General features: G+C 37.9%; 1 protein-coding gene across 2 annotated transcripts in view; it reads right to left on the bottom strand.

Moving 5' to 3' along the window:
* Positions 1-2,236: 2,236 nt before the first annotated feature.
* tead3b (TEA domain family member 3 b) overlaps positions 2,237-20,103 on the bottom strand; it is a 70,485-nt gene continuing 52,618 nt past the window's right edge. Inside the window, exons 3-14 of one of the 2 annotated variants that reach the window (XM_041782838.1) lie at positions 19,171-19,235; positions 16,433-16,495; positions 11,671-11,682; positions 10,624-10,749; positions 10,500-10,540; positions 10,267-10,323; positions 9,772-9,836; positions 9,539-9,675; positions 6,464-6,637; positions 5,982-6,125; positions 5,743-5,895; positions 2,237-3,797 (exon numbers count right to left, since the gene is read on the bottom strand). In XM_041782838.1, coding sequence (XP_041638772.1) covers positions 3,684-3,797; positions 5,743-5,895; positions 5,982-6,125; positions 6,464-6,637; positions 9,539-9,675; positions 9,772-9,836; positions 10,267-10,323; positions 10,500-10,540; positions 10,624-10,749; positions 11,671-11,682; positions 16,433-16,495; positions 19,171-19,235 — 1,151 coding nt within the window. In that variant the 3' untranslated portion in view covers positions 2,237-3,683. The remainder of the gene's footprint in view (positions 3,798-5,742; positions 5,896-5,981; positions 6,126-6,463; positions 6,638-9,538; positions 9,676-9,771; positions 9,837-10,266; positions 10,324-10,499; positions 10,541-10,623; positions 10,750-11,670; positions 11,683-16,432; positions 16,496-19,170; positions 19,236-20,103) is intronic. The other variant, XM_041782837.1, reaches the window with a different exon arrangement.

Here is a 20,103-nt window from a genome sequence, read left to right as displayed (position 1 = left end):
TATACACTGGACACTTTATTAGTACGCTTGTTAAATTGCTTGTCAAGACAAATAGCTAATTAGCCAATCTCATGGCAGCAACTGAATAAATTTAGGCATGTAGACATGGTCAAGTTCAAACAAGAAAGTGGATTTAAGTGACTTTGAATGTGGCATGGTTGTTGGTGCCAAACACGCTGGTCTGAGTATTTTAGAAACTGCTGTTCTACTGGGATTTTCACGCTCAGCCATCTCTATGCAGTGAGCGGCAGCTATGCGGATGAAGATTCCTTGTTGATATCAGAGGTCAGAGAAGACAGAGAAGACATCTTGAACCAGGCAGACTGGTTTGTTTCATGCATCCATCTGGTAAACCTTCCATAAACAGCGTTTGGGAAAGGGCAGAGCCTTTAAAAAAAACTCAGAGGGTGATTGGATGAACGTTCTGTCTGTCACATCTTTACGGGCCAATCAGAGCAACGAAACACGTGACATTGTAGCCCCAAACTGAGGTGTGCCACTACCGCTAGGTAAATTCCATAGAGAGCTGCATAACGCGAACCATGGCGACTGTAGACATGTCAGTATACAACTTGTATTGTTTTTGAAAAGAAAAAAACTCAATGTTCTTTGTTCTTCTTTTAACAAAGAAATCAAATTCTCATCAAATTCTGATAAAACTTAGCTTTAGCAGCATCCACGCTAATGTCTTTCACCATAATTTCACCAGCCTCTTCTGGCTGCTTGCATACTTCACAACTCCACTGCGCCTGAAAGTACTGCCCCTTGAAGCTGATTGGTCCTGTCACTTTCTAACTGGGCCCAAACTGTTCAGATGGGAGCTTTGCAAGATGGATTTGCCAGTAAGAAACACTGAAACAGGTGAATCCATCTGTTTTGCAAGGTTAGGGAAAATGGCCACACCATGATTTTTTCCCCCTTTATGCCCATAGCAGTCAAGACCTCAGTGGGATTTTTCGCAGCGTGGAATGGTGTGTTGTCCTGCATGAAAATGATTTTACTCCAGAAGGCACGGTTCTACATGGCAGGGAATGGGTGGTTAGGAACTCCACACATTTTGCTGGGGTCATTTTGACACATTCAGGCACCTTAAAGGGGCCTATCAACTCACTTCCTTTGACTCCAGTCCAAAACATGACTCCACCACCTCCTTGCTGACATTGCAGCCTTGATGGGATGGGACATTGTGGCCATCCACCAACCATCCAGAGCTCCGTCCATCTGGACCATTTAGTGTAGCATGGTATTCATCATTGAATAAAATTGTTTTTAAATTAGTCTTCATATATTTGAGCCCATTGCAATCGTTTCTTCTTTTGGGTATTGGTTAAGGATGGCTGAAATCTAGCTTGATGTTTGATAACTCTTTATTTTTTGTGATTTTTCCAGATACTGCACTATCTGCAGAAAGATCTTTCTTTTTCCCCATACTACATGAAACCTGTGCCTTGCTTAGTAATGTTATAATGTTATGTTGTAATTGAAAAACTAAAAACTGAATGTTTGTTTGATTGGAATCAAATTTGCATAATAATTTGGAAAACGGTGTATATTCCTCTTAAGTTTCTGTGTGAAGAACGGCCATGGACAAAGAAATTTACAAACATGTTTAATACGTTTTTCTGGGGGAAATGGCCCCAAAGGCACCATGCGTCTTTTATTGTTAGATACATTTGTTTGATTACATAGTCCAACCTCTACTTGGAAGTATAAAATTGCAATGCACAATGGTAACAAAGACAACAGTAAACCACCTTAAACCAAAAAAACAAAAAAAAAAAAAAACCTGCCCACACCATTCAGAATATGATACATTAGATATCTCATTATTAATTATCAATATCAGCACAATCACACATTATTTTCAGTGAAGCATATGGCATACACTGAAAGTCAAAAAAGACAACAGAATCAAAACAAAACATTAATTTTGATAATGTCAGAAAATGTCGGTATAAAAGATGAAACCTGCTAGTGGAGAAGGAGGAGTGTTATTGTGTCTAGCTTGTGAAATATGACATTCAAAGCCAGATGCAGTTATTCCACCGTTAAAAAAGAAATAAATCTTAAATTTGTCTTTAGCACAATTGTCCAGTGAACCACACAGAACAGACACGTCCTGCAGGATTCATGGTATGGCAGTTCTGTCTCAAATATGAATCCTGCAATACTTTTAATATCTCCATCATAATGGAAAAATACATCTCCAGTAACCCCACCCAGCCCTCCCCTTATTTCTTATCCAACCCCATAAATAACAATCACTGGTCATACTCCACAGCACAGAGACAATAGCTCTCATTCAAGACAATTATTCAGTTTGATTTCATGTGTAATTTCAGTAAAAAATCGTCTTAAATATCAAAACTGAACTTTCAGCAACATATGCAACTTCTCCACTCACTATGCAGAGAAGGGTGAAGCAAATAAACTGACTTCACAGCATACAATCTCTTTTTTAAACAAAAGAAACAGTGATTCACTTCTCTCCACTTTAAACCATGGTCTCTGTGCTGAGATATTGATCACAAATATGGACATTAAGGCAACGCCCCCCGACAAAAAAGAAACATACTCCGATGTAACACATATTCCTTTGACATCCACTGACTCACAGTACAGAAACAATTCATTTCTCATTTAGGCTACATAACTCAAGGCAGAAAATAAGCACTGTTGTTGCTTCACCCTCGACACTTCTCGATCTTTAAGTGCAACAAAGCACACGTCTTCAAACAGAGAGAAATAATGGGATCTTGTAAGGATGGCAAAGCCTTTGCTTTTTGTCAGGCTAGCAATAGTACAAAGAATCCCTAGTGTCAAAAGTCAGTTATAGAAAGATGCTTGTAAGACCTGATTTTTAAACTGTGTAACAAGACATTAAAAAAGCAGAATCTAAATGGCATTGTAACACAATAAACCTTCTCCCTGTACACTTTGACTGTAAAATGTAGGACGATTGTTTCGTACAAAACAGGCTACATGAAAATGGATAATCCCATCCCATTCCTTTGTGTGCCAGAATACAAAAACTGCTTCTAAAGATGTAGAACTGAGAGGTTTCTTTCTAATATTTATGACAAAATACACCTGTCCGACTATTTTCTGTTTATTAAAAATAAGAGGTAGTAAAAAAAGGCAATCCAAAGTGGCAGGCGATGATATCTTTGGAGAAAAGGCACTTTCTTTCCTAACATCCCTACTAAAACACTACTAGGCTCTGTTTTTTCTCTTCCATGGTCCTGCTATCTTATCTCTTTAAATCTTGTACACACTACTCTTAATGCTCAGAGTTCCCTTAAATACGATAAGAGTCCTTTAAACCTTAAACACATTCTCGTTCCCTCAGTCAAACATATCAAACTCCCTCCATTACCTCGGCAAAAGTGACCCACTTCATCTAAAGCATGTTTAAACACATGGAAAATAGCTAGTTGTTTGAAAAATCAATCATTCTTCAAAATTACTTCGTGTGCTGGCAGATGATAATCACTCCTTTTTTTCCTTTGTGAACAGGTCTTTTTTCTTTAAAGTGTTAAATGTGTCTGTGTTAGTCCGGTCTAGGATTGTTTGAGTGTTTTTAGTTCTTCTCTTTTTCCTGGATGGTTGAGCTGGTCGAAGAGAGATTGTGTCACGCTTCTGTCTGGCTTTTCCAAGGAGAATAAAACCTTCCTGAAGAGCAGTTAGTCTTTAACAAGTCTGTAGACGTGATATTGAGCTCCGTGTTCACTTGTGGAAACCTCAAAAACAAATGCTATACAGAGCAAGGTCTCCTGGGTGTCACGATTCGTCACCACCTGGGGAGTGAAGGAGAAGTGTTGAGTAAAAAAAATATGAAGCTGCAGCTTGTTGAGACATACTACAGACAGCTTTGATAAACTGATGTCATCCTCATATGTAAAAGAGAGATTTTAATATTTTGGAAAAATCATGTATCTGCTCTCTTGACAAGTATTTGAACAGAAAGGGAAACATTTCTCAAGTTTTCATGCTACGTTTAAAGTAAGTGCAAGCAGCATGATGACTAAAAAAAGGCTGAATAGCCAGCCTGGCTGCTGTGAGATAAAATAACTTGCATTGCATTGTAAAGTCCTATATTTTACCATATCACATCCAATAACACTAATGTAATAGTACGAAATCATATCATATGGTATAGAATTGTGAATATTGTACAGGATTGTATTGAATTGTATTGCATTGTATGATATATTTTTGGAGGGTTTGCACTGTATCATATATTTTCAGAAATTATTATTAAATCCCAAATCTATGGTATCACATCTTATTAGATAGTATATGATTTCAAACTATGAATCCTTTGGCAGTGATTTCCTGTATTAGGGATTGAGGGACCCTTGAGAGTTGTGAGACACTAACTGGAGGTCACAAGATGCCTTCCAAAAAACAAAGAAAAATTCAAAATAAGGGCTGTCAGCATCAATGCATTGATCATACTCAATGTAGACCCATAATAAGCGAATTTTTTTTTTTTTTACTCATGATAGATCACATGCTTTAAGGTCCTGCTGACACGGCTTAACTCTGGTTAAGCCACGTAAAGGTTTTTTTTTACTGATGTTAGTAGTGTTATGAGGCTGCAGATTTATAGATTATGGGCTGTAAATTAGGCCTGACAATGACAGAAAGGTTTGCACATTCAAAGGCATATGTCGTTTTTACAAACATTAAGTGTAGCAAGTGGTTAAAGGTTTTAATCAGTACGTAAGACAGTAAAGTTAAGAAATACTTTTCTCATTATATAACATTTCCAAAGTGATGCTATTCAACACTGTATCCCAACAGGAAGTCAATTACCCTGAGGATAAAAAAAAAAACTACAAAGGAACAAAGACAGTTTTAAAGTAAAACAGTTGAAAATGAGACAAAGAAGGGGGAAATAACTTGGATTAACTACAGAAATTATGAGATTAATTTAGATTCAATGTTTAATTCTTTGACAGCCCTATTCAAAAATGATTTCAAATGGTTTATTTTATCCATCAATCCATTTTTGATACTGCTTATCCCGTTTGGGGGGGCTGAAGCCTATCCCAGCTGTCATTGAGCAAGGGGCAGGGTACACTCTGGACTGGTCACCAGTCAATTACAGGGCTGAAACATAGAGACAGGCAACCAGGCACGCTCATGCTCACACCTACGGCCAATTTAGTGATCAGTTAACCTAATGAGCATGTCTTTGGTGGTGGGAGGAAGCCGGAGTACCTGGAAAGAACCCACACATGCACGGGGAGAACATGCAAACTCCACACATAAAGGCCCTGACCGGGAAGCGAAGCAGAAACCTTCTTGCTGTGAAGCAACAGTGCCAACCCCTGCAGCCCTTTTATTTTATCTGTCATTTAAAAAATGTTTGGAAAATGAATTCAATTTAAAATGTTCTTTTGTGCAGTTCTTAGTCGAGTATTGTGAAAAGCCTATTCTGAGTGTGAGCAGCTTTGGCCATCATTCTATGTTTTAACCAGGGACAGTGGGGGCCCCCAGTCTCTGCCACTGTTAGTTTGGGGGTTGCTGGCTGGCCTGGTCTGGTATTGTAGTGCAAAGTTTGGTATAGTGTAGTAACATATATCATATCATATCATTTATCATATCATATCATATCATTTGTCATATTATATCATAACCAATCATTTATGAAATTTTTTGTATGATATAAGGTATTGTATTTTACTGTATTGTATCATATTATACAAAATTGTATTCTATTGTGTGTCTCCTTACTTGTAGGATAGTGAAGTTTTCAAGAACACTGTTCATCATGTACTTTTCAGGCAAGTGTTTGAGTTTGTGGATAAAGTTGATCATGTACTCGCACATCGGAGAGCGGTGGATCCTGTAAACACATTTTCCTCCCTCCAGACGGGCGTACTCTGTCTGCAGAACACAGAGGCAAAAGCACAAAGTTTAGAGAAGCTGTATGTTAATTTGTTGAGAAGTTTTATATTCATGCATGTTCTTACCTCTACTTTCTCTACGACCTGCTTTCCAAATGAGCAGACTTTGGTTGAAACAGTGATGGTCATGTTTTCAAGGCTGCTGTACTGACTGCTAACGCCGTAGAAAGAGCCAGGCCCGTCCTGCATGCCGCTGCTGTTTAAGTCCGCCTGCATCAGTCATGCATTCACTCAGATTAGTAATGATCAACACATCATTCAATGAAACTTGATTTCCTTGTATCCTATTGACTTTGAGGTTGAAACCAAGATGAAATTACTGGTGAGGCAAAGGTTAAAAACACAAAAGTGTGCAGCAGACTGTTCACTAGCTAAGATCAGTGCATGAATGCAGGAATCTCGGAAAAGCCCTCACATGATTTCCAGATAATATCTTTCAACAAGATAAGAAAACTGCCACCGTGTGATAAGATAAAGAACCAGTTTTCACAAGCTTTGCTACCTCTTTTGTTAATCTCAGAGCTACTAGATATGTTTTACCAACCTACCCAGAATTTAACTAGGAAGAAAGCGTTCTGAGGGCCTTTCTCGTAGAGCTCTTTGAGCCCGCCCTTCTTCTCAGGGAACTTGTCGTAGATCTGCCGAATGTCAACGGCCTCGAGGAGCGGGTCGGAGTAGGAGGGGTTGGTCTGTCCAATGTGGACAAACAGGTGTTTGCTGTACTGCAGTGCACAGAGACAGAAGAGGAATAAGGAAGAAAACAATTACTTCAAAGATGAAAATTAAAAAAGGCATTGTCATAAAGGACAAGGCATTTCTGTGTTTCTGACATCAGGTTAGCTCTTAAAATGCTGTTTCTACTTTCTTTTAGCAAAACATTTTGACTGTTTGAATTGTTGAATGGAAATTTTCTCTCTTACAATTTTTCAGTTGATATTGATGTCCAATATGCACTCTCTTCTTTTGCAAGGTTGCCCTGTTTTTGGTTCTGTATGAACCAGGGTTTGTAGTTTTTCTGGTTATAGTTTTCTAGTTTGGTGAATTTATTTCAATTAGCATTTAAAATCAAACCCCAATGAAGTACACAGATTTACCTTCAACACTATTTCAGATTATGGACACCTTTGTTTACCAAAATATAAGGATGGTTTTTGACAGTTTAGTTTTAATATCCTTTATATGTGACTTCCAACAAAGTTTATCTTCAATTATCACACAAAGAAATGTGTTTTCATAAACTTCTTCTACTTCATAACCACTGATCCTCATTTTAACCTGATTTGTAGTTTACCAGTTATCAAAATTATAAACTTTGATTTGTTCGAATTCAGCGTTAACTTATTAATGTCAAACCAATTTTTCAAAATTTTCAGTTTATTTTCTGCTGTACTCAGTAGCTGTTCTAGGTTTTTACTAAAAGCAGTAGAGAGTCATCAGCAAATAAAACAAATTTTAACAGCTTAAAGACACTGCAAATTTCATTGATATAAAGCATGAATATGGGGCCAAACACAGACCTTTGAGGAACCCCACAGGTGACCAAATCTGATTTTAGGTTGCACATATTCATATTGATACCCCATTTTTCCAGACCGAGTACGAGTGTCAGTTCTTACATTTGGGTACTCACAGATACCGAGTGCAAATATGAGTACTTAATAATATCACAAATGTTCCAAAGATAGTTTGAAAGTTTGTTTTATTTTCATGAGAGGTTTCTCACCCCTCTCTTGACAATTTATCAGTGCATAGTTTTCATTCTATTCTGCTTTTTCCTTCTCATTTATGTAAAAATATAATCAAATTGCAGACATGTGACCAACTTTGACCACAGACTCACATTACGAGAGGGTAACATCATACTTTAAAATGATAAGAGTACAGTATCTGTGGTGTTTTTATGAGTACAAGTACTTAGGCTTGGTTTCAGCACAAAAATCCAGTACTGGTAGCGATATCCATGCAGCCCTAGTATAAACCCAACTCCTTTGTGTCCAGGGATCCCAAAACCTGCCATGTCAAAACCTCCATATAGCATTTACCTCTAGCAGAGACCCCCCTCTTACAAAAATCCCAATTTTTTTCTACCGTACGACTGCACAATTAATAATGATATTTATTTGTACCATTCAATGTCTTTTTTTTACAATCTTGTATCATTTTTGCCTTAATATTATCATAATCAACAACTATAGTGATAGTAAGTATTATTTTTAGTCATTTACTTAATTTAGGGTTATGGTATGTATATCAGTCGACTTTTCTGTTTTTAAGCACTAGCTAGTTTTCACCAATACAGCACTTTTTCCATATCTATTACTTTTACTTACTAATGGTGGCTAATCAGTTCAGGTTGGTTCAATTGGTTTGTGTTTTTTTTTTTATTAAGAGACTGATACAGAAGAAAAACAGATTTTAATATTAAAGAATTACCATGAGCAAAAATGATGAATTAAAATGTTACTAGCACAAATAGTGTCATTATTTGAACTTCCTTCCAAGTTCCATGACTGCCTTTTTCATCCCTGGTGACTCCCCCACTTTGAAAAACACTTTCCTAGACTGTAAAAAGAATGGACAACACAATAGCTCACAGGAATGAAGTGGTTTTGAGCGGCTATGTAAGTCATAAATCCTCCGTCCTCCATGTGATCTTTTGTAAAAATGGGAAAAACTTTATAGAAACACTCTTATTGTGGTCATTCATGCTCAGGTATTTACCTCTCTTAGAGGTTAATTTTTCCTTTGATGCAAGAAAAGGGTCATGATTGACTGCATTGTTAACAAACACAGCTTCTTGCATCACTCTTTGCTGAATTAGCAAATAATCTTTGAACTGTACTGACCTGAAGGAGCTTTGACACCTTATTGATAAGATAAAAAGAATGTTTCAGTCAGTGGAAGAGACATGGTGCCAATCCCCAGGCTCGTACAGAATGAAGCTCAGCGTTAGTTCATGCAGGACACTGTAGCCATACGCCCAACTGTGATCAGCTGATGACCAGCTGACCTTTATTATTTCCTCCCAGCCCCCACAGCCAATCACAGCTCTTTCTCTCAACACAGCCGTGTATTTATTATGACGTACTTCTCACTAATCCCTGCTTGCATTAATGCTGATGCACCACGCTATTGCTGCTAGCAAAGCTTCACCTCCTCCATCCCAGGCTCCACCTTTATAGCTTAAAGCTTGTCGCACCCTCATATTCAGATCCATGCTACTTTTGATTAATTGCTTTTGAACTCATTTTATTGTATTCAATATGCATTGTCAGAAATGTATCTGTCCATATGGAGGTTTCTAAGTTTCTCAAGCATCTTTGGAGCAGAGCCTCCTCTGCCCAGTAAAACTGTATATCCATTCTGCAACAGTATGATGAGACGTATGATGAGAGTGTTCCTGACTGAACTGCGTCTTTGTGCTATATTTATGACTGGTCTGGATGTTTGCTGACTGCAAAACAAACGGTCCTTCACAAAAATAATAAAGTGAACCTTGAACCTTACTCAATGGAGGGTCTAGCCTGTCTAAACATCTTCAGGTCCTATGTGGACTACACGGATGACATAAAAACACCATCTATGTATATATGTAAGACAATTCACTGTAAATGTTCACTCACGTTGTCTGGGTCTCTCTGAACCTCCATGAAGGCTGAATACTCCAGCATCCGCAGCTTGGAGGAGGCGATGGTCCGATCCTGCCACACTGGCACTGCTGTGGCGGCCGGTGCAGGAGGAGGTGCTAAGGGTTCATAACCTGGATGGCACAATGATTAAAAAAAACAGAATGAAATACCTTGTATTTTGGTTTTATTTTTGGAAACATCTCATAGGATCTTTCATTTAGACTTACTCGTTATAGGTTGTGGCACAGGACCTGATAGGCTGGGGTATGGGGGCTGTGCAAAAGGTTTGATACTGAAAAAAGAGAATGGTTCAGTGAGACCATGCTGTCTACAACACAGGGCTGATTTGAATATATGAGGCCTTCTACTGTAAAACTGCATATTTGATTAATGAGTTTTTGTGAAAGTTTGTTAGCATGTTTCACAGTGTAAGCATGTGTTGTTGCACCAGCGAGGCGTAAGTCCACCTGCTTCATTGCTTCTGAATGATGCAAAGTTGCATCGATTTTTTTGGTTTGTTTGACAGAAAACTGATTTGAAGTTGTCATAAATATTAGAGATTTATCGTCTCTGTTTCTTTTTCTCAATCAAAGTTGAAGCAGTTAATTTGCCTGGTGGTGGTTTACATCAGTGCAGGAAACAAACAGCACAAAAATACAGTGAAGAAGAAGAGTTAGTGCTGCTTTGTGGTCACAGCTCGACCTCGGCTAGGGGGAACTTACGCATGGCTGGTGCGGCCAAACCCAGGAGTCCTTCCCGGGTTGAGATCTAGAACCATCCTGGTGTGCAAAAAGTGATTCATTAAACATGAACCTGATAACCTAAACCTCACTTACAGTAATATTTATTTAAATATTACTCATCTCTAATACAAATCTCTCTCTCTTTAGGAACTAAATCCACCCTGAAATTACCCCAAAAGCATCATGTGTTTCTGCAGAGGGGGTTTACTTACTCCTGAGAGGGTCCAGGCTGTCCTGGCATAGCCGGCCAGAACTGGAAGGTAAAACAATGTGTGAGTTTCTTTCACAAGAATCAAAGTCATCATCATTTATGCTATTTAAATTAAGTGGGCTCACTCTGGGTGGTTGATAAGGGGTAGGAGGCAGTGGTGGAAGGTGATTCTTGATCATACTGGGGGAGACGATCTGTGCAGATGACAGTGCTGCCATGTTCTGCAAGGCTTTGTCTTTAGACGCCTGATCCTGCAAAACCAAACAGAGGAGTGACGAGAGTCAACCACAAGGTGGCACCAGAACTTAAACACAAGATCTGCTTCTAAACTATGAGATCATGTGGTGTAAAAATGTCTAAACTACTCTGCTTTTGTTTGTAGCTGTTATGAAAATGAATAGCCAAACTTGAAATTCAAAAATGTATGTATTCAATAAGCTATAGGAGATCTACTAAAGGTTTACTGTCAATAAATCTGATCAAATTATTGTACAAACACAATAAATATCATGATAAATTGAAGAAAGCAGCTTGATAGAAGCAAAGTGAAGATATATAAGCTCAGCTCACAACACAGATTGAGCGTCAGTACGTAATCAGGATCACCACAGGAAAAGAGAATAAAGAGTCTGCATTGGTTTGAAATGCAGATTTGCATTCCTTTATTGGATAATGTTTTGCTATGCCAATGACAGAAGTACTACGGAAGAAGAAGGTAAGTTTAAATACAAAAGCAATATTATGTATTAGATATTTTATGATTTAAAAGCACATCAAAGCTTCACTTTAACACCAAACTTGATTTAAATGCATCCTCTTGCTCTTTTTTCATGTTTGCAAAAGTAAAATTAAAAAGCACTTAAGCTACTCAAGCCATGGCTTTGCAGTCAAAGGAAAGCGAGACCCCGAATCACAGAGCAACACCTTGAACAAAGCAAGCAAGACTTTGGCTTTCAGCAGAGGCTGGGGGGGGGATTACTCTACATCAGGCAGGAGGCTGCAGCAGAACTGTGTATTTCAAAGCTCGGCTGTTTCTAAGCATTGCTTCACTAAAGGACAGCAACGGGGCAGGACGCCATGCCAGCAGAGGGCCTGAGCAAGGGGACAGTGCACTGGTGCTGCCAAACAAAGGAGGGGAGGGGAAGCATATTGCACAAGTCAGATGCACTTACCAAATTCATCGCCTGAATCAAAAAAGAGAGAAACCATTAGTTCTGTGCAGTTCTAAACCAGGTGTTTAGATAAGTTAAGCTCTAGTTCACTGTAAAAAAAAGGAATAGTTGTTTGAACTTATAAAAGTCGGTGTTTAGGCTGCCTTAAAGATGTGCTAATTTTTTATATTCATCGAAAAAAGCTTTTCAAGTCTAGCTAACTTCCTTCCTGTCCAAACCTGGAATAGAACCAAAGAATTCCTCTTACTAAGGCACCAGAAGGACACCGTCTCTTCATCTAGGTTTATATGTCTCCTGAAAGCAAATAAATGGAATATTCTTCAATTGCCCAGTTAATCACTTGATATCAGCTCAGTAAGGCATGATTTTTAGTTATTGAAGACTAAACTGAAGGCAGAGAGACTGACAAACAATCAACAGCCTCTGCAGTAAAGGCCTAACAAAGTATCTCCAGGGAGGAGGTGATGTTCATGGGCTCCATACTTAAGACTGTAAAAGATTTTCATCCAAGTATAAAAAATACTGTAATAATATTTATAATTGTGTGAGCTTGTCCAAAAACTTTTGAACCCCTGGAATGTAAGTACTCTGAATAACACTGCTGTAATTCCTAAATGACAAATGTCACATTTTAGTGAAGCATCTTAAACTGAAGCTGAAAGTCTACTCTTCACTCACATATTAATATATATATATTTTTTTAACTTTACCTAATGCCGGGGTTATGGTAACTACAGTACTGTGCAGAACTTTTAGGCATATTGGAGACAAAAACTGAGGCTAAATTACAGTGTGTCATGGCAAGTGAGCCTAACTGAGGGCATCATTAGACGGGAAGGACTGACAAAACCCCAGTCATATTCTGGATGTCCTTCCATATTACCAGCGGTATAGGAAAATAATCTCTTGAAAAAAATGACAGTCCACATGCTTAGGGCAGAGTCAGGGCTAAATATGGTGGGTAAGCACGGCCTAGGGCACTATCTAGGTGTGCCGGTTTGCCATAAGCCCCTGGTCATGCTGTGGATGTCCAAAGGGCCAAAAAAAACACTGGCAGTCAGCGATCATATCACCAGGAGTGAAACAGCCTAGAAAAAAGAAATGCTGTCGAGCCTGACCTTGGCTGCAGAGTGATACACGTGTGTTGACATGCATCGAGCTTGACTCTAGCTGTCCGACCCCGCTCTTCAGCCCCGGGTTGTGGTTGTGGCCCTGCCGAATCCTTAGTGCCATGCATGCCTAAAACTTATGCACAGGACTGTTCATGTTTCATGTATACTTTTAACTAATTCATATTTCTACTCAAAACTTTAAGTTTTTACACAAAATAATTCAATTGAAACCTAGAATATGAGGCAGAAGTAGAAAGATCATAATAATTGACACAAAGATAAACATAGAAGTATGATGAAGCTGAATGAAGAGACTACATAATGGAGTGGTCGCTGCTGTTGCCTCACTCCTAAGAGTTCTTGGGACAAACTCTAGGGTTGGACAGGAAGGAGATACAGCTGGACTGGGGACATTTTTTGTTTTGCCTGAAACAACTTTTATAAGTTGATACAACTTTTTTTTTTTTAACAGTGTTGACATTTTATCTTTAGGGTCAGCTAAAATAGATTCACAGTTTACTATTGTATGAAAACTGATGTTTATTATGCACTAAATATAGAATTAAATTTGACGTAATTTTAGTGTATGTGAAAATAATTCATCGATTTCTTCTTCCAAGATGGAGATGTACAGCTCTCTTTTTTTGTTAGTTTGTTTTGTGGAACAAAAATTTTTTGTTTTCCATATTGGATCCCTAATCCAGTGGCAATAAAACAAGCTTACAAACATACTGCCACATACTGTATCGCTGCAGAGAATGGACTTGACCAAATAAGTCCACTAAAAGTGAGCTTTTGCAGATAAGTGACTCACGTTAAGAAAAACTAAACAGTGTATGTAATGTATACCTACAGTTAAGATTCAATGTTGGCTCATTTTCACATTTAAACTTTATGTTTGTTCAGATGATTTCAATACTTCACTCTGTAAAGGGGTCATGAAAAATGGCACTTTGAGAAATAAAAAAGCTAAGCTTTATTTTACGAGGGCTTTATGCATCATTGCTCTAAGAGTGATCACTGATATGAACTGATATTTAAAGGTGCAGTGTGTAAAACTGGAGAATATTAGTAATGTGTAACAGTCACAGTCTAGATGGTGATGCTCACTTCTGGTGGTAACCTTGGCAACCAGTGGAATATAAAAATGACTCTCTGTTTATTGATCTCCTCTGCAGTATTGTGGAAACATGCAAAGATGTAACAACACAAGATGACTGACTCAATGGAGGGGAACCTCCCATGTAAGAATAAAATGATTATTCTAAGTCAATTAAAAAATGGAAACAATTGTATATATTCAGGTGATTATTCCAGTGCTAGTTTTAGTTTTAGCCTATGAAAACTCAAAATTTTTTAGTCTAGTTTGAGTCCATAAAAAGTCCTCACATTTTAGTCTTTACTTTTAGTCCAAGCACTTATTCTCCTGCCTGAATTTGGTACCAAATCATGGTATTGTGTGAGCTGCATCCTGCTAATTCGGGGTCCCTGCTTTCTACAGCTGAGAGGCAGAATAGATACAGATACACTGTATTTTGACAGATCTACCCACAGTGGAGAAATACCATGGATTTTGAATGTCTGATGGAAACTTAGTTGCATTTTAGTTCAGTTTTAGCCATCTGGACAAAAACTAAACTAAGGTTTAGTTAGTTTTAGTCATCAAAGATCTATTTTGAGCTAGTCTTAGTCTAGTCTTTCTCATGGAATAAAGGCTTTGGACGAACATTTTTAGTCATAGTTTTGGTTGACAAAATTAACACTGGGTTAGATGCTAATTTCAACAGGGATTTTCATTTATCATTTATATTTTGTTTCCTTTGTTCCACTAAATGCTACTGAGCTAAATTTTATACACTGCACCTTTATTATTAAAAGCCATACAAGAAAAAAGTTAAAAGGAAGGGAATTGTTTTAAGTACTGCTTTGTCTTATGAGGTTAAATCAAGTGGAACAGAAACAAGACAAACTTAGCTATTAAACTGTGTATGTGGTGAACAATTAACAGGTAGAAATACGTTATATATTCATTAAGCTTTGAAAAGGTCCATTCAGTTAAGCCATTTGGCATGAAGTAGACAAAATACAGATGTAACCAAAGAAAAAAAATATAGTGGATTACAGTCTGCCAGTAGGATAAAACAAGCTCCAAAGGTGAGAAAAAACAAGGCACACAAATGAAAAGAGTATTTCATTTCGATCTAGTTAAATCGCTAAAAACAGATCTTTAAAAAACAGTTGAGTAACAACCAATGTGTAGCAGTTGTTAGTCAGTTTTTTTTATATGATCTTTCTAATAATTTGAACAAAGGCATTTTATTTTCTTATAGAGGAGTGCCATGTTTTTTCATCCTTTGAATTTCAGTTCAAAAAGCATCTTAATTACACTTTACAGTGACTTCAAGGCACTCCAGACTGCCTTTTCTCTGTGAGATAACTAAAGCTGTCTACAGTCTTGAAGTGATTTTTCCCCATCCTGTGCATGAGGAGTGAGCATTTAATTTAACCAAATATGATGGCTGAATAAAATGGATGGTTTGGATGTTTACCCCAACATTTTTATATAAAAATGTGTAGGAATATCATGTCAATTTTACTCTCATGTATGTTAAAAACAAAAGGAGGGAAGTTTTTTGTCTCTCTGAACAGTCTTAAACTTTGAGAGTTTTATACAACACCACTGGGAGTGAATAATTCCAAAATGCACCTCTGTCAGAAACATATTTTGTTGTCCACTGCAGGATTAGTTTGCACAGAGAGGGTTAATTCACATTAAAGTTAGAATGTCTTCATTATTTTCACATGTCAATGTAAAATGTAATAACAACAGAAAAGAAGAAAGAGCCCAGAGAAATTGGAAGAACTATCTAAAAGTCCGAAAGAAGTTAAAGATGGATGTTTTTTGGCTGTTGATTTTTACATTTCACAAAGAGACACATATAGAAGGCTGAAGGTCTCAGGGTAAAGAAAGTTTTAGAGGAAGAAAAAGTCAGAGAGAAGTTCAGGGTGCTGCTGAAGCTTGGCTGGCAGAGAGCACAGACACAGAGCTGGAGCAACATGCAGCAAAAAACATCGCTCATTAGAGCTGCAGCTCCTGTAGCATCCCTTAATAGACAAAGCTTTCAATCAGCCTCTATCTACTCATAAGTGATGAGATTAGCCTCTGAGTTAATGCAGCGCTGACCAATAGAGAGAGGTAAAAAGACTTTTGTTTGCACACTGCATGCATAGTGCAGAAGCAGGATGTGGTTCACAGAAACTCCTTGAGGTTTTTTTCTGACTTATCATTAACTGATGTAATTTAATTGCCAAGCCAACATCCACTTACGAAGCGTGAGCTGGCCTCAGATTAAAGCATGAACGGATAATTCTGAGCACAAATGAGCTGGTTAGTGCAAAGCCAAGCCTGAACCAGCCCTGCCGAGCCCGCCGTGAAGCGCATACCTTTAGCTTTGACTGGATCTCGCGAGATTTTCTCCGGGCGAGAACCTGCAAGTGGCTAGAAACCTGCACAGAAGAATAGCCGAGAGAAGGGAAGAGGAAAAGGAGACAGGGAGAGAAAAGACAAGGGGAAGAAAGAGAGAAGCCGTAACCAAAGAGGAAAGAGACGCCCAGTCAGTGTCGCCCGCAGGCAGGCTGGTGGCACCTACCTTTATACCCGCCTGGTATTCACGAACTTTCTTCCGTGCTAACACCTGTATGTGACTAGACACCTAAAGGGGTGTGAGACAGTTTTTGAGCGTAAAACACAACACATGCACTCAGATGCAGGCTCATAATCATGCTGGCAAATTCAGAAATGTTAATGCTTTATAATTAATATAACAAGAGTTTAAATACTGCATGCAATCAATAACTAATTCAGAGTCTTATAACCAACAGATCCTATGAGGAGACAAAACCAACACTTTAATGACAACGACATCATCATCAGACCTTAAAATGTTATCTAAAATACTGAAAACACACTGATGAACTTGGGTGACAGCTTCTTTTTTAAGGTTCATTTTGAGTCTGTCCCATAAACACTGTCCTGCTGCTGCTCTATATACTCAGAGCTGTTAATAAATTATGTAGTAATCCGCACCCTAAAGTAGTCCCCAACAGATCACATCCTACCCCTGGTTAAGCAATGTTTACTTCAGCTTTCAGTTCATCATCTTGATCTTTTTCCCCTTCTGATTACTGCTGGATTTATTAGAATTATTTCATGAATTTAAATTTGTGATGTTTTAGTCTAGTTTAATTTGGGACATGCATTTTTTTATGATGTTATTTATGCTGTTATTGCTTGTGGGGTCAATTGATTTTGGTTTTACAGGGCCAATACTGATACCAATTATTAGCAGTTCATGAGACCAATGATCAATCATCAACATGCCAAATACTGGCCTCCATAATGGGCCAGGCCAATTATTGAGAGATTCTCCTGCACCAGAAGCTACACTAGAGCACATGTGCATTCTGGGACTGCTTTCAGCATGAAGCTGGAAGTGTCTTTTCAATGCATTTCTTCTTCAACATGAGAAATTTATGAATGAAAACAAAACATCAGTTTTCTGTTCAGTAAATATGCCTAATGAGGTGCTGTTTTATTGACCAGAGTCACCAGTTTAAAAGAATTAGGAATATTGAGAGGTAGGCTTCAGAGGTGGACAGCATTGAGCAGCAGGAAATACTGAGTGTGATGGGGGGGTGAGGGTTAACCCCTAACCCTAACGCTCATGCGTCATAGCATTGAGCCAAGCTGGGGAGCAACTTTTTCATTCAGTCTCTGTTATGACCTGTGAGTAGGCTACAAACATATGCCCTTATCTGTTAAATTTCCATGGTTGATATCCACATAACACACTGGCAGTGTACGGTGTTTAAAGTGACGTTTCAGTGTAAGAGAGGGAGAGAGAGGGGAGCGGTCAGGCGGGGGCGAATGAAGCAGTAGGCGCTGATCTGAATCATCACTCACTCATTTAAATGAGTTAGACTGATACAAAATTTCACATAAAATCGAACTTGTTCCAAACAAAATAAAGACGGATGAAAATCTCGGTGTGAGTGTGCAAACATAATTAGAACAACATGAGCTTGATTTCCTTCTCTAACCTGTGAAAAATTTGGATGAAAAAATGGACTCAGTGTGCAAAAGCCTGTAAGACCTCATATAAAATCTGAGTTCTTACAGATATTTAACTGCAGAAATTCTACATACTTCAACAGACGCTTTTATCTGGGGATTGGAATCGATAACATTTAATTGATATTAAAGCCATTATCGATTATTCTTATTGATTCAATTCTTCATCAATTCCCTTGTTGATTCCTTCCTGTGAATTTTCTTTTTGGAAAAAGTAGACTATATAGATTTGAACTGTTTACAACTTAAATTTGATTGAATGTCTGAACACTGAACAAGATGTGTACCTCCTTCAGTAAGAGTTAGTGACAAGCACACTTCAATTACTGGCTATAACACTTCTGATGACTAAAAATGTTAAACATCGAGTGTTTGGGAGGAGGATATGCCAAAATATAACAAAATTTTCTTTTCTTTTCTGTTGGAAATGTCTCAGTTAAAACAAACTTCCCTCTGGATCTTCAAACTCTGAACTTGAAATTTGAATATGATACTAATGCTCATTTTCTTAAAAAGATAAAAGTAGTCTTTGCATCCTAGATCTCTGGACATATAAAGATACATTGGAATTTTGTACAAAATTAATAATTCTTGTGCAAAAAGATGTAGCCATGAATGAAGTTGCATGTTGCACTGTTTGTGTCATTTTTTTTAGAAATGAGACCACATTTTTGTTTGCTTTAGCCTGTTTTTGTGACTGTCCATCATGTTAACTTCTTCAACTTCTCTGTTCTTGTTCGCTTCACTGTCTGCCTCTCGCAAGACCAGGTTCTTCAGGGCACGTGGTAGTAAGGTATCAGTCGTTATGATTAAATGGAAATGTGGACAGTGGATTGAACCAGATGAAACCGCCTGGAACCGGCTCTTGATTTCCATCCCTACTTTTATCATATTTTATGTAAATGCATGTGCTTTCTTCCTTAAATGCTCCTGATGTTTTTGTGAGTAAAGTTTACTCTATTCTACAACTGTAGGATGAAATATTAGTGTTGGTTTTGTTTCATTCATAGGATTTGTTATCATTTAAGTATGGTTACTATTTCCTCCTTTAAAAAGTCAATAATCATCTTGTTGTTTTTAATGTTGCTTAAAATTAATTACAATTAATCCATTCATAAAACAGTCACTAACAAACAGCACTAATTAATATTTAGCACACTTATGAATTAGTTATGTCTGGAGTTGTCAGTAAAAGAAGCACAAACTCATGCAAGATTATTTTAACTCCAATCATCAAAGTATTAAAAATGTGTTTACCTGTTTTCTTGTGCGGGTTTTGCCTGTCCTCAGCTTTATGTACCTTGCTATCAATTCATTCCGACCTGCAACAAAAAACAGAAATAAAGGTCAGAAAACTAAACCTTTAGAATGAAAATGCAGGTATGAAGATGTAGCATTATCATGAGTAATACCCTCTGTTGGACACAAGGTGGTGCTGTCACCAAACCTTGAATACACATTATTTATATGTGACCTTTCCCAGAGCTCCTCAGACCAGGGGCAAACACACTTTTGTCCAGGGCCACAGGTCATAATAACACCTCTGTTTCCTATAAGAGACCCTGCTTTAAAATTCTCCCTGAATCTAAGACAGTAGAGGAAATGAAAGGGTTGATTTTTTAGTTTCACTTCCAAGTTTTTATTAGCCTGTTTCACACCTTCTTATTGTCTGCTCACATGGCTCTGAAGCCTAATTAGAGATTGCTAAGAGAACAGAACCGTGTTTTTCATGACATAACATCTACTCTCAACATTCTGCACAAACAGGTTGTGCAGAGAACAGGCGCCTATTCTGGGACGTCCCGGTCCTCTTTACATTCAGACTGAAGCTCTGCCTTCTCAGCAAAATGCACCTTGGATCAGAGAGTCATCTTTGGTGAACTAGAAATGCAAAATAGGCATTATTATGTTGTCAAAAGGAAAATCAGCCTGTCCTTTCTAACTTCTTTTCTTTGCCAAGTCATGTTTACTGGGTTTCTGTGGCTGAAATTGGGCTAAGGGAAGAGGTTGGAGCACTTTATGATTATGAATAATGGCTTAAAATCGTATAAATTAGCTGACAGAAATTTAAATCAACAAAAAATGGTCAGGATTGGCTTCTTTTTCCCAAGCAGACAGACAATAGACAGTGTGTCTAAGCAGTTTAACAGCCTTTAGAGTACTTAGACACATAATGACAGGAGAAACAAG

The sequence above is a fragment of the Cheilinus undulatus genome, linkage group 3, assembly GCF_018320785.1.
Source record: "Cheilinus undulatus linkage group 3, ASM1832078v1, whole genome shotgun sequence".
Taxonomy (NCBI): Eukaryota; Metazoa; Chordata; class Actinopteri; order Labriformes; family Labridae; genus Cheilinus; species Cheilinus undulatus.
Note: the sequence above shows the minus strand (reverse complement) of the source record. Positions and strands in the feature narration are given on the sequence as shown.